The 15,099-nt window shown below is 44.1% G+C and overlaps 1 protein-coding gene across 2 annotated transcripts; it reads right to left on the bottom strand.

Annotated features, from left to right (window-relative positions):
• Positions 1-1,144: 1,144 nt before the first annotated feature.
• Positions 1,145-14,865, bottom strand: pole4 (polymerase (DNA-directed), epsilon 4, accessory subunit). Of its 2 annotated transcripts, XM_055940565.1 has the most exons (5): positions 14,516-14,865; positions 7,668-7,752; positions 6,997-7,038; positions 2,668-2,721; positions 1,145-1,431 (listed from the first exon to the last, which is right to left on the bottom strand). In XM_055940565.1, the coding sequence occupies exons 1-4, from the start codon at positions 14,765-14,767 to the stop codon at positions 2,705-2,707; spliced, it is 396 nt and encodes a 131-aa protein (XP_055796540.1). In that variant the 5' UTR covers positions 14,768-14,865; the 3' UTR covers positions 1,145-1,431; positions 2,668-2,704. The 2 variants fall into 2 exon arrangements, with proteins under 2 accessions (XP_055796540.1, XP_055796539.1); XM_055940564.1 differs by lacking the exon at positions 2,668-2,721 and having other exon boundaries at positions 14,516-14,861.
• Between the last annotated feature and the right edge of the window lie 234 nt (positions 14,866-15,099).

The following is a 15,099-nucleotide window of genomic DNA, read 5'->3' as shown; positions in this document are numbered from 1 at the left end:
GTGGGAGTAGACTGGAACCCTTTGAGGCAGTCCTCAAACTAACATCTGTGGTTCACACAGGTTTGTATTTTTATACTGTAACACTAAACCAGAACGTGTTTGGTTAAACATAGAAATCAATTATTTAAAATCATTGCAACACTCAATGATCTTGACAGTGCTCAATGTGGGGAAACAGAACACTTTTCCAAAACGGATGTGTTCATCAAAAACTGCAAAAAGAAAAACATGTCAAATCGAGAAGGTAGGGGACCTTGTAATAAATAATCCTCCCAATTTTACTGGTGCTAGGAAATAAATTACAATGACATTAAATGACAGAAATTTCTCAGAAATACTGAAAAGTAACCAAGGGATGAGTTACACCCATCAGATTTGATATATGTTTAATGAAGTGTGTAATTGTTCATTAGAAATAATTTGGGAATGAAATATTGTTCTGCAGCAATATAATTAAATGGCAGGTGTGCTAAACTGCACTCAACCCACCATTCTGTTGATACACTAAAGCAGAATCTATTCAGGAATGCACAAGGAGTGCCTAAGATGTTGGGTATTTTTTGTCCAGTCTTGATTTCATTTGCCATAGCTCCAGACCACCAGCACAGCCACTTTCCCCGGCATGTGTGTCTGTCCTGGCGTGAGCCATCGTAAATCTTCAGAAAAGCTCATATTATGCTTTTTTGATTATGGACCTGTCCTGCAGCTCAAGTCCCTCTCTCTGGCCCGATAGTTTATAGAAACAGCAAAACAAACAGGATATAATGGTATGATACGTAAATATAGTCTTTAAGCTTGGAACCTGCAGACAGAGTAATAGATATTAGGAAAGGAAATGCCCAACGTCTTACCCCTTAGTCCGCAAAATATAGACCTGGTCATTTGCTAGACCCCCTGTAAAGCATTGTGTCTGCTAGAGGTTTTAAATGATTTTGGCCGGATAGAATTTGATGTCTCGTACTTTCCATTTTATTAAAATGTTAAGTCTATATTTTCCTCACATTGGAAACTGGCACAGTGTAGTTGTTGCCTAAACAGCTGGACACTACGGAACACTAAATGAAGATGGATGTATTTCTTTTGAAAATAAATGACCGTTCCCAATAAAGCTTTCTTGATTAAAACGACAATTATTAGATTTACAAACATTTGTATGATTTATTTCAACATACCTCACATTATTTACAACAACAAAAAAGTCAGATTCCTTGCATACAAGACTGATTGAAGGAGGATCATCAATGATGTCAGTATTTACTGAACATGTTCAGGAAGGGAACTCCTTGCAACCAGTACCAAAATCTTCTCAAATATGCAATTACCAACTCAGTGATGTCACTTCAAAAGCAACACAGGTCAGTCTGGTTTCCAAATGCCTCTGATCTTTGAACTGCCTTCTTTCTTCTGAGAGTGTCTAGGCATCTAGAGTACCTTGAAAGAGAACATAGAAAAACAAAAACAAAAAACAAAATATTGTCAACCATACTATACAAATCTATTATTAATATATACTACCGTTCAAAGGTTTGGGGTCACTTAGAAATGTCCTTGTTTTTGGAGAAAAAAAAGCATTTTTTGTGGCCATTAAAATAACATCAAATTGATCAGAAATACAGTGTAGACATTCTTCATGTTGTAAATGTAAATTACTATTGTAGCTGAAAACGGCTGATTTTTAATAGAATATCAACATAGGCATACAGAGGCCCATTATCAGCAACCATCACTCCTGTGTTCCAATGGCATGTTGTGTTAGCTAATCCAAGTGTATCATTTTAAAATGCTAATTGATCATTAGAAAACTATTTTGCAATTATGTTAGCACAGCTGAAAACTGTTGTCCTGATTAAAGCTGCAATAAAACTGGTCTTCTTTAGACTAGTTGAGTATCTGGAGCATCAGCATTTGTGGTTTCGATTACAGGCTCAAAACAGCCAGAAACAAAGAACTTCCTTCTGAAACTCATCAGTCTATTCTTGATCTGAGAAATGAAGGCTATTCCATGCGAGAAATTACCAAGAAACTGAAGATCTCGTACACTGATCTGTACTAATCCCTTCACAGAACAGCGCAAACTGGCCCTAACCAGAATAAAAAAAGAGGAGTGGGAGGCCCCGGTGAACAACTGAGCAAGAGGACAAGTACATTAGTGTCTAGTTTGAGAAACAGATGCCTCACAAGTCGTCCACTGGCAGCTTCATTAAATAGTACCCACAAAATACCAGTCTCAACGTCAACAGTGAAGAGGCGACTCCGGGATGTTGGTCTTCTAGGCAGAGTTGCAAAGAAAAAGCCATATCTCAGACTGGCCAATAAAAAGAAAAGATTAAGATGGGCAAAAGAATACAGACACTGGACAGAGGAAGATTGGAAAAAGTGTTATGGACAGACAAATCTGAGTTTGAGGTGTTCAGATCACAAAGAAGAACATTCGTGAGATGCAGAAAAAATGAAAAGATGCTGGAGGAGTGCTTGACGCCATCTGTCAAGCATGGTGGAGGCAAAGTGATGGTCTGGTTGTGCTTTGGTGGTGGTAAAGTGGGAGATTTGTACAGGGTAAATGGGATCCTGAAGAAGGAAGGCTATTACTAAATTTTGCAACGCCATGCCCTGTGGACGGCGCTTAATTGGAGCCAATTTCCTCCTACTTTATTTATTTTCTTTCACCTTTATTTAACCCGGTGGGCCAGTTGACAACAAGCTCTCATTTACAACTGCGACCTGGCCAAGATAAAGCAAAGCGACAAAAACAACAGAGTTACAAACAAACGCACAGTCAATAACACAATATAAAAATCTATGTACAGTGTGAACAAATGTAGAAGATTAGGGAGGTAAGGCAATAAATAGGCCAAAGAGGCGATATAATTACAATTTAGCATTAACACCGGAGTGATAGATGTGCAGATGATGATGTGCAAGTAGAGATACTGGAGTGCAAAAGAACAAAAAGATAAATAACAATATGGGGTTTATGAGGTAGTTGGGTGTGCTATTTACAGATTCACTGTACCTGTAAGCTGCTCTGACAGCTGATGCTTAAAGTTAGTGAGGGAGATAAGTCTCCAGCTTCAGTGATTTTTGCAATTCGTTCCAGTCATTGGCAGCAGAGAACTGAAAGGAAAGGCGGCCAAAGGGGGTGTTGGCTTTGGGGATGACCAGTGAAATATACATGCTGGAGCGTGTGCTACGGGTGGGTGTTGCTATGGTGACCAGCGAGCTGAGATAAGGCGGGGCTTTACCTAGCAAAGACTTATAGATGACCTGGATCCAGTGGGTTTGGCGACGAATATGTAGCGAGGGCCAGCCAACGAGAGCATACAGGTCGCAGTGGTGGGTAGTATATGGGGCTTTGGTGACAAAACGGATGGCACTGTGCTAGACTACATCCAATTAGCTGAGTAGAGTGTTGGAGGCTATTTTGTAAATGACATCGCCGAAGTCAAGGATGGGTAGGATGGTCAGTTTTACGAGGGTATGTTCGGCAGCATGAGTGAAGGAGGCTTTGTTGCAAAATAGGAAGCTGATTCTAGATTTAATTTTGGATTGGAGATGCTTAATGTGAGTCTGGAAAGAGAGTTTACAGTCTAACCAGAAACCTAGGTATTTGTAGTTGTCCACATATTCTAAGTCAGAACCGTCCAGAGTAGTGATGCTAGTCAGGCAGGCGGTTGCAGGCAGCAATCGGTTGAAGAGCATGCATTTAGTTTTACTAGCATTTAAACGCAGTTGGAGGCCATGGAAGGAGTGTTGTATGGCATTGAAGCTCATTTGGAGGTTTGTTAACACAGTGTCCAAAGGGCCAGATGTATACAGAATGGTGTCGTCTGCATAGAGGTGGATCAGAGAATCACCAGCAGCAAGAGAAACATCATTGATATATACAGAGAAAAGAGTCGGCCCGAGAATTGAACCCTGTGGCACCCCCATAGAGACTGCCAGAGGTCCGGACAACAGGCCCTCCGATTTGACACACTGAACTCTGAGAAGTAGTTGGTGAACCAGACGAGGCAGTCATTTGAGAAACCAAGGCTATTGAGTCTGCCGATAAGAATGCAGTGATTGACAGAATCGAAAGCCTTGGCCAGGTCGATGAAGACGGCTGCATAGTACTGTCATTTATCGATGGCGGTTATGATATCGTTTAGGACCTTGAGCGTGGCTGAGGTGCACCCATGACCAGCTCAGAAACCAGATTGCATAGTGGAGAAGGTACGGTGGAATTCGAAATGGTCGGTGATCTGTTTGTTAACTTGGCTTTCAAAGACCTTAGAAAGGCAGGGTAGGATAGATATAGGTCTATAACCATTTGGGTCTAGAGTGTCTCCCCCTTTGAAGAGGGGGATGACCGCGGCAGCTTTCCAATCTTTGGGGATATCGGATGATACGAAATAGGTTGAACAGGCTAGTAATAGGGGTTGCAACCATTTCGGCAGATAATTTTAGAAAGAGAGGGTCCAGATTGTCTAGCCCAGCTAATTTGTTGGGATCCAGACTTTGCAGCAGGACAATGACCGCTCCAAACTATGCAATAACTATTTATTTCATTGTTCTTTTCTCACCCATCTACACACAATACCCCATAATGTAACACAATATCAGGAAGGCATTCCTAATGTTTTATACACAGTGTGATAGACACACACACGGACAGTATCTATCACATTGTGTACAAAACATTAGGGAACACATGCTCTTTCCATGACAAAGACTGACCAGGTGAAACCTATGATCCCTTATTGTACATGAAGAGGAGGAGACTGGTTAAAGAATGATTTTTTTTTAGCCTTGAGACATGGATTGTGTATGTGTGCCATTTAGAGGGTGAATGGGCAAGACAAAAGATTGCCTTTGAACAGGGTACGGTATTAGGTGCCAGGCACACTGGTTTGAGTGCTTCAAGAACTGCAATGCTGCTGGGTTTTTCACGCTCAACAGCTTCCCATGTGTATCAAGAATGGTTCACCACCCAATGACATCCAGCCAACTTGACAACTGTGGGAAGCATTGGAGTCAACATGGGCCAGCATCCCTGTGGAATGCTTTCGACACCTTGTGGAGTCCATGCCCTGACGAATTGAGTTTGTTCTGAGGGCAAAGGGGGTGCAACTCAATATTAAGGTATTCCAAAAGTTTTGTACACTCAGTGTAATTTACACTGCTCAAAAAAATAAAGGGAACACTTAAACAACACAATGTAACTCCAAGTCAATCACACGTCTGTGAAATCAAAAACTGTCCACTTAGGAAGCAACACCGATTGACAATAAATTTCACATGCTGTTGTGCAAATTGAATAGACAACAGGTGGAAATTATAGGCAATTAGCAAGACACCCCCAATAAAGGAGTGGTTCTGCAGGTGGTGACCACAGACCACTTCTCAGTTCCTATGCTTCCTGGCTGATGTTTTGGTCACTTTTGAAAGCTCTAGTGGTAGCATGAGACAGAGTCTACAACCCACACAAGTGGCTCAGGTAGTGCAGCTCATCCAGGATGGCACATCAATGCGAGCTGTGGCAAGAAGGTTTGCTGTGTCTGACAGCGTAGTGTCCAGAGCATGGAGGCACTACCAGGAGACAGGCCAGTACATCAGGAGACGTGGAGGAGGCCGTAGGAGGGCAACAACCCAGCAGCAGGACCACTACCTCCGCCTTTGTGCAAGGAGGAGCAGGAGGAGCACTGCCAGAGCCCTGCAAAATGACCTCCAGCAGGCCACAAATGTGCATGTGTCTGCTCAAATGGTCAGAAACAGACTCCATGAGAGGGTGGTATGAGGACCCGACGTCCACAGGTGGGGGTTGTGCTTACAGCCCAACACCGTGCAGGACGTTTGGCATTTGCCAGAGAACACCAAGATTGGCAAATTCGCCACTGGCGCCCTGTGCTCTTCACAGATGAAAGCAGGTTCACACTGAGCACATGTGACAGACGTGACAGAGTCTGGAGACGCCGTGGAGAACGTTCTGCTGCCTGCAACATCCTCCAGCATGACCGGTTTGGCGGTGGGTCAGTCATGGTGTGGGGTGGCATTTCTTTGGGGGGCTGCACAGCCCTCCATGTGCTCGGCAGAGGTAGCCTGACTGCCATTAGGTACTGAGATGAGATCCTCAGACCCCTTGTGAGACCATATGCTGGGGCGGTTGGCCCTGGGTTCCTCCAAATGCAAGACAATGCTAGACCGCATGTGGCTGGAGTGTGTCAGCAGTTCCTGCAAGATGAAGGCATTGATGCTATGGACCATTCCCCAGACCTGAATCCAATTGAGCACATCTGGGACATCATGTCTCGCTCCATCCACCAACGCCATGTTGCACCACAGACTGTCCAGGAGTTGGCAGATGCTTTAGTCCAGGTCTGGGAGGAGATCCCTCAGGAGACCATCCACCACCTCATCAGGAGCATGCCCACACTACTGAGCCTCATTTTGACTTGTTTTAAGGACATTACATCAAAGTTGGATCAGCCTGTAGTGTGGTTTTCCACTTTAATTTTGAGTGTGACTCCAAATCCAGACCTCCATGGGTTGATAAATTTGATTTCCATTGATCATTTTTGTGTGATTTTGTTGTCAGCACATTCAACTATGTAAAGAAAAAAGTATTTAATAAGAATATTTCATTCATTCAGATCTAGGATGTGTTATTTTAGTGTTCCCTTTATTTTTTTGAGCAGTGTATATAACTATATATTCACTTTGGATTGTTATTTCTTGATTTTATTATTTGTATTGTATTTGCAAGATATTCTACTGCACTGTTGGAGCTAGTAGCATAAGCATTTTGCTGCACCTGCTATAACACCTGCAAATATGTGTACGCAACCCATAAACTTTTATTTGAATCATTACCGATTCAGTACAGCCAATGAAATCAGGCTAATGCATCACAGCATGATCATCCAATTACATAAAATCTATTAGCAATCTTATGAGGATAAAAACATGGTAGAGGTTTAGTAAAGAAGCACGCTTGGCAGAGAATGGAAGAGAACTTACCTTCCAGAAAAGCAAACTCATCTATGGCCTCGATTGCATTGTCTGTTAGTGAAAAAAAAAACAATAGTTAGGAACAACTAGTCAAAGGCTAGCCAACCCTGTACCTAGAGTGCCGGTAGGTACTTCAGGATTTTGTTCCAACTAGGCACCACACCTGACCAACTGAGCTAATCGATCAGTTCAGTGACTGCCTAAATTCAACACACCTGGTCTTCTAGGTCGGTTTAATCAAAAACCTAGGACTAGGGTTGCCTACCCCTGGTCTAGCCTAAGTGGCCACCAATCCTGGTCCTGTAGAGTTAGGCCTATACCTGATTCAACTTACCAAGGTCTTAGTGGTGAAGTAGAACAAAAGCCTGCACACCAACTCAAATATACACTTTTGCTGTAGCCCCAGATAAACACCGGATTCCTCTTGTCAACGAATCATCAAGCCCTCAATGAGGTGTGTGTGTGTCCTACAATGAAAGTGTTTACTGTTGGTGGGAGTTGGTGCGCAGGCTTTTGTTCTACCTCAACACTAAGACCTCGATCAGTTGAATCAGGTATAGGCCTAATACGTGTTTAGTACGGGGATGGAACTAAAGTCTGCAAACCCTGCGGCTCTCCAGAACCAGGGGTTGGTGACCATTACACTAAGCATATGGTATATAGGCATTACTATTACTAACCTAAATCTTTCCTCTGCAAAGTTTTCCTCTTTCCTTGCTGGGCATACACCAGGGCATCTTTGGCAATCATCTCAACAAAGAGTTCCTGGAAGACATGAACTGAAGTTTAGTAAACAGTGAGTAACATCCAGGAGCGGCGCTCCCTCACTTTTCAATTTTAGAATACATGGAGCTGGTAAAACTACTTCTGGAAAACGCATTCTAATGATTTCTAAATCAAATGATATTTAATTACCACTAAAATTCCATGAAAAATTATAGAATGACAAACCAAATAAATATGTATAGCAGCCTAGAGGTAAATGGTGGTTTCTTCCCTGTCTTATCTCTGGGAGTGGCTAGAATGATTAACTATAGGCTGTGTGTGTGTGCGCACTGCGGAGACCCGTAGGAGGCTTGACCACTTGGCCAATTAGAACTGTGAAAAAAAAGTCAAGTCACTGTGCGTCTGCCTTGATGTTCATAAAACTCAACGAACCCCCTTTGCGCAGTGGAACCCAGAACAATGTGTGACCACTTGTTTACAGAGACTGCCGAGGACACCCAAACCAGAGTAGCCACCACAAAGCCCAAGGAGCCTGACCCTCTCTGGAAGTTGCTGAATAATTGCTTGGCTATTAGTTGAGACGTAGGGCCCGTTCTAGCTCGGTATGTCAGGATGGGCAATTGGAAATGTGAATTGGGCCAAGTTGGAGGTAATAATGCATTTACGGAAATACAGGGGGTGGAGATCGGGGTGCCTTGTGAGAATTGGGGGGTGTGAACAACATCTATTATTAAGGAAGTCTCAAGATATTGCTCGCCTGAGGTAAAGTATCTCATGATTAGCTGTAGACCACACTTCTACCGAGAGTTTTCATCTATATTATTCATAGCTGTCTATTTACCACCTCAAACCAATGCTGGCACTAAGACTGCACTCAACGAGCTGTATAAGGCCATAAGCGAACAAGAAAATGCTCATCCAGAACCGGCGCTCCTATTGGCCGGGGACTTTAATGCAGGGAAACTTAAATCTGTTTTAAGTCATTTCCATCAGCGTGTCACATGTGCAACCAGAGGGGAGAAGGAAAAAAAAGATTCAAGACCACCTTTACTCCACACTTTACTCCACACACACAGAGATGCATACAAGGCTCTCCCTCGCCCTCCATTTGGCAAACCGACCATAATTCTATCCTCCCAATTCCTGCTTAGGAGCAAAAACTAAAGCAGGAAGTACCAGTGTCTCGCTCAATACGGAAGTGGTCAGATGACACGGGTGCTACACTACACGACTGTTTTGCTAGCACTGACTGGAATATGTTCCGGAATTCATCCAATGGTATTGAGGAGTATACCACCTCGGTCACCGGCTTCATCAATAAGTACATCGACGACATCGTCCCCACAGTGAATGTACGTACATATCCCAACCAGAAGCCATGGATGACAGGCAGCATCCGCCCAAGTTAAAGGCTAGAGCTGCCGCTTTCAAAGAGTCGGACACTAATCCGGACGCTTATAAAAAAAAAAATCCCGGTATGCCCTCTGACGAACCACCAAACAGGCAAAGCGTCAATATAGAACTAAGCTCAAATCGTACTACACAGGCTCTGACGCTCGTCGAATGTGGCAGGGCTTGCAAACTATTACGGACTACAAAGGGAAATCCAGCCGCGAGCTGCTCAGTGACGCAAGCCTACCAGACAAGCTAAATACCTTTTATGCTTGCTTCGAGGCAAGCAACACCGATGCATGCATGAGAGCACCAGCTGTTTCAGACGACTGTGTGATCACGCTCTCCGTAGCCGATGTGACCAAGACCTTTAAACAGGTCAACATTCACAAGGCCGCGGGCCAGACAGATTACCAGGACGTGTACTCAGAGCATGCGCGGACCAACTGGCAAGTATCTTCACTGACATTTTCAACCTCTCCGAGTCTGTAATACCTACATGTTTTAAGCAGATCACCATAGTCCATGTGCCCAAGAAAGCGAAGGTAACCTGCCAAAATGACTACCGTCCCGTAGCACTCACGTCAGTAGCCATGAAGTGCTTTGAAAGGCTGGTCATGGCTCACATCAACACCATCATCCCGTAAACCCTAGACACCTCCAATTTGCATACCGCCTCAACAGATCCACAGATGACGCAATCTGAATCGCACTCCACACTGCCCTTTCCCACTTGGACAAAAAGAACACCTGCGTGAGAATGCTGTTCATTGACTACAACGCAGTGTTTAAGACCATAGTGCCCATAAAACTCAACACTAAGCTAAGGACCCTGGGACTAAACACCTCCCTCTGCAACTGGATCCTGGACTTCATGATGGGCCACCCCCAGGTGGTAAGGGTAGGCAACATCATCCACGCTGATCCTCAAAATGGGGACCCCTAACGGGTGCGTGCTTAGTCCCCTCCTGTACTCCTTGTTCACCCACGACTTTGTGGCCAAGCACGACTCCAACACCATCATTAAGTTTGCTGATGACACAATGGTTGGCCTGATCACCAACAACAATGAGACAGCCTATAGGGAGGTCAGAGACCTGGCAGTGTGGTGTCAGGAAAACAACCTCTCCCTCAACGTGAGCAAGACAAAGGAGCTGATCATGGACTACAGGAAAAGGACGGCAGACCACGCCCCCATTCACATCGACAGGGCAGTAGTGGAGCAGGTCAAGAGTTAAGTTCCTTGGTGTTCACATCACCAACAAAATATCATGGTCCAAAACACACCAAGAAAGTCGTGAAGAGGGCACAACAGTACCTTTTCCCCCTCAAGAGACTGAAAAGATTTGGCATGGGTCCCCAGATCTTCAAAAAGTTCTACAGCTGCACCATCAAGAGCATCCTGACCGGTTGTATCACCGCCTGGTATGGCAACTGCTCGGCATCCGACTGTAAGGCAATACAGGGGGTAGTGCATACTGCCCAGTACATCACTGGGGCAAAGCTGCTTGCCATCCAGGACCTATATACTAGGCAGTGTCAGAGGAAGGCTCAAACATGCATTTCACACTAAGGTCTCCACCTGTTATATTCAGCACGTGACAAATAAAATGTATTTTGAAGTAGACAAGGATGGGAAAAGAGTGAGGAATCCTGAGAGGATTCCAGTGAGTAGTAGATTTGTGCCAGCACAGAGCGATAGGCCAACAAGTAATTTATGCATTAGTAAGTTTGGCTTCTTAGCATTCATAGCAATGGTTATCAACTGTACCGCAGTTATTGAATGTAAATCACAGAAAATAGATGTTGTGGTGGCAGCTGGAGACATGTATTTGGGTATAAGAGATTTGACATCAAAATAGTTACAAGGTTTGTTGAGAGGTGGTGTTCGATCCTCCCAGGACCTTAGCATGGTGCAGGAGCAGATGGGGTCAATGTAGTGGAATGGGATAGTGTATATTTAATGAGTAAAGGTGGTGTTGTCTAGGGCTATATTGCACATTCGTAGAGGAACAGGACTAATGAAGAGAATTTAATGTAGGTAGGTCATGACAATAGGTGGCGGTGTATGCACCTAAAAGTTGAATGCGATCCACCATCCAAATCCCAAAGAAGGACTGACTTCAGCACCCAAAGACTAGCCCGCAATTACTGTCGGCTATAGAGCCCCACAGTGGAGAGGTTGGGTTAATGCAGAAGACACATTTCAGTTGAATGCATTCAGTTGTACAACTGACTAGTTGTCCCCTTTTCCCTTTCCATAATACCCATAAAACCTAGCAGTCCACCATTTTTCCCATAGGGGATTTTAGAAACACTTCAAATAAGGGCTGTGTTTCATGACCAGCTGGCTAGAGCGTTTACAGACATATTCAATCTCTCCCGATCCCAGTCTGCTGTCCCCACTTGCTTCAAGATGTCCACTATTGTTCCTGTACCCACGAAAGCAAAGGTAAATGTAAGGGTGCTCTCGAGCGGCTAGATGTTCTTTACCATTCGGCCATCAGATTTGCCACCAATGCTCCTTATAGGACACATCACTGCACTCTATACTCCTCTGTAAACTGGTCATCTCTGTATACCCGTCACAAGACCCACTGGTTGATGCTTGTTTATAAAACCCTCTTAGGCCTCACTCACCCCTATCTGAGATATCTACTGCAGCCCTCATCCTCCACATACTTGACCCGTTCTGCCAGTCACATTCTGTTAAAGGTCCCAAAAAGCACACACATCCCTGGGTCGCTACAATTTTCAGTTCGCTGCAGCTAGTGACTGGAACAACCTGCAACAAATACTCAAATTGGACAGTATTCTCAATCTCTTCATTCAAAGACACTCTTACTGACAGTTGTGGCTGGTTTGCGTGATGTATTGTTGTCTCTACCTTCTTGCCCTTTGTGCTGTTGTCTGTGTCCAATAATGGCTGTACCATGTTTTGTGCTGCTACCATGTTGTGTTGCTACCATGTTGTTATGTTGTGTTGCTACCAAGCTGTGTTGTCATGTGTTGCTGCCTTGCTATGTTGTCGTCTTCGGTCTCTCTTTATGTAGTGTTGTCTCTCTTGTCATGATGTGTGTTTTGTCCTATATTTATCTTTTATTTTTAATCCCAGCCCCCGTAGGAGGCCTTTTGGTAGGCCGTCATTGTAAATAAGAATTTGTTCTTAACTGACTTGCCTAGTTAAATTAAGGTTAAATAAAAAAGTGTAAAAAAGGAACTAAATTACTATCGCCACATAGCACTCACTTCTGTAATCATGAAGTGCTTTGAGAGGCTAGTTAAGGATAATATCACCTCCACCTTACACCTACACCCACTTGAATTTGCATACCGTCCCAATAGATCCAGACTACGCAATAGACATCGCACTGAACACTGCCCTAAGAGGAATGTCTATGTAAGAATAATGTTCATAGACTACAGCTCAGCCTTCAACACCATAGTACCCTCCAAACTCAACATTAAGCTCGGAACCCTGGGTCTGAAATCCGCTCTGTGCAACTGGGTCCTGGACTTCCCGACGAGCCGCCCCCAGGTGGTGAAGGTAGGAAACAACACCTCTACTATGCTGATCCTCAACACAGGGGCCCCACAAGCGTGCATGCTCAGCCCCCTCCTGTACTCCCTGTTCACCCATGACTATGTGGCCATGCACGCCTCCAATTCAATCAAGTTTGCAGACGACAACAGTAGTAGGCCTGATTACCAACAATGACGAGATAACCTACAGGGGGGAGGTGAGAGCCCTGGCGGAGTGGTGCCAGAAAAATTACCTCTCCCTCAACAAAACAAAGGAGCTGATGGTGGATTCAGGAGACCGCAGAGGAAGCACACTCCCATCCACGGGACCACAGTAAAGAAGGTGAAAAGCTTCAAGTTCCTCGGCCTATACGTCAATGACATTCTGAAATGGTCCACCCACACAGACAGTGTAGTGAAGAAATTTGGCTAGGTCCCTAAGACCCTCACAAACTTTCACCATTGAGCGCATCCTGTCAGGCTGTAGCACTGCCAGGTACAGCAGCTGCACAGCCTGCAACCGCTGGGCTCTCCAGATGGTGGTCTGCCCAACACATCACCAGGGGCACACTGCCTGCCATCCAGGACACCTGCAGCACCCGATGTCACAGGAAGGCCAAAAAGACCAAGGACATCAACCACCTGAGCCATGGCCTGTTCACCCCGCTATCATCCAGAAAGAGAGGTTAGTAAAGGTGCATCAAAGCTGGGACTGAGAGACTGAAAAACAGCTTCTATCTCAAGGCCATCAGACTGTTAAATAGCCATCACTAGCAGGCCTCCACCCAGTATCCTGCACTGAACTTAATCACTGTCACTAGCCGGCTACCACCCAGTTACTCAACCCTGCACCTTAGAGGCTGCTGCACTAAGTACATAGACATGGAATCACTGGTCACTTGAATAATGTTTACATACCGTTTTACTAATTTAATATGTATATACTGTATTCTAGTCAATGCCAATCCGACATTGCTCACCCTAATATTTATATATTTCTTAATTCCATAATTTTCCTTTAAATGTGTGTGTATTGTTGTGAATTGTTAGATACTACTACACTGTTGGAGCTATGCACAAAGAAGCATTTCGCTACACCCGCAATAACAACTGCTAAATATGTGTATGTGACCAATAACATTTGATTTGACGTAGGCTTACCCTGGCGTGACATTTTGATAACTATGTAAATCTCTCTCGGACAAGGTGACTTATCAATATATTCGGCTCTATTTACGCTCAGATTCAAAACTGCTAATTAGCATCAAAATAGACATAATGCAAAACTACAAATCCCTGCAAGCTCCACCACATCATCGCTAACTGATCCCTTTGCTAAAAGGTATTGTGTCAATTTAAAAAAATGTGCAGAAGACAGTTCACAGAATTGTCCATTTAAAGAAATTTAGCCTATCTATTCCTACATCTAGCTAAAATTATATAGTTAATCCATAGAATCTTAGTTTTACTTCAATTTGGCAGTCTTGTCCAGATTAACATAGCATTTGTAGTTCCTTATGATAGCCACATTAGCATTTCATTTTTGGGAGGGTAAATACATGCAAATATATTTGTTAGGAGAGATTTACACAGCTATGAAAACGTCGCGCCAGGGTAAGTCTACACGAAACACAGTCCTTATTGTAAGTGTTTCCAAAATCCCCTATGGGAAAAATGAAAGGTGGAAAACGATAGGAACCATTTCCCTGTTTGACCTCTAGGTTTTATGGGTATTGTGTCATCCTGTGATACTCAACTAACTACAACAAGGACCATAAATCAGCTGGCTAGCCAGTTACATGGCATTAGTCCATGTTGACTGTAGGCTACCAAATATGAAAACAAACTATCATACTGGTAGCTACTCCACGTAATAGTTTTAACTTACTGTGGCTTTAGCTATGATAAACACAGACTCTTGACTGGCGAGGGACACGTCTGGGTCGGCTTTCATCAATGCCTTGATGCGGGATAGCGGTAACTTCGCGAGACGGTTCTGGGGACCTCCTGCAACAGGCCCCGTTTGTTGGTTGTTCTCGCCAGCCTCGATCCCCCGTACCTCTTCCTCGCCTTCACATCGCTCTGGGTCCGACTCTGTGGGTCCCAAGGGGGCGACAGAGACTGCAACACTTTCCGCCATTCTCTTGTAGCCACATACAGTTCGTAGTTAGCATGTGCTACTTTCCTAGCGTAGAAAATGTGCTCGAATTCGAGAATCACACATTCGAATGTCCCTCCCCTTTCACTCCCGCCATCTATTCCTTGTGTGTGATTGGATAAATTGCCGACTTCATGAGGCGACGATTGTCTCGAACGGAAGCCAAACAAAGTGTTCACAACTCCTCAGCGCTCCTCCTAAACGTTGTGAAACATTGACTACAGAACGCCCACGATGCTGAATAGGAAACATGACAGATCATGACACTAATTAAGAACTCTATCATATATCTGTTGCATTCAATTGCCATCTCC

This window comes from Salvelinus fontinalis, chromosome 12, assembly GCF_029448725.1.
Source record: "Salvelinus fontinalis isolate EN_2023a chromosome 12, ASM2944872v1, whole genome shotgun sequence".
Lineage (NCBI taxonomy): Eukaryota > Metazoa > Chordata > Actinopteri > Salmoniformes > Salmonidae > Salvelinus > Salvelinus fontinalis.
This window is presented reverse-complemented; position numbering and strand designations above follow the sequence as displayed.

Bases quoted from the DNA above. Each gene is read 5' to 3' on its own strand.
- pole4 (XM_055940565.1), bottom strand. From the start codon at position 14,767: ATGGCGGAAAGTGTTGCAGTCTCTGTCGCCCCCTTGGGACCCACAGAG. The intron at 7,753-14,515 runs GTAAGTTAAAAC...CATGTCTTCCAG, and splicing joins TTATCATAGCTAAAGCCACA to GAACTCTTTGTTGAGATGAT. The intron at 7,039-7,667 runs GTTAGTAATAGT...TTTCACTAACAG, and splicing joins TTTGCAGAGGAAAGATTTAG to ACAATGCAATCGAGGCCATA.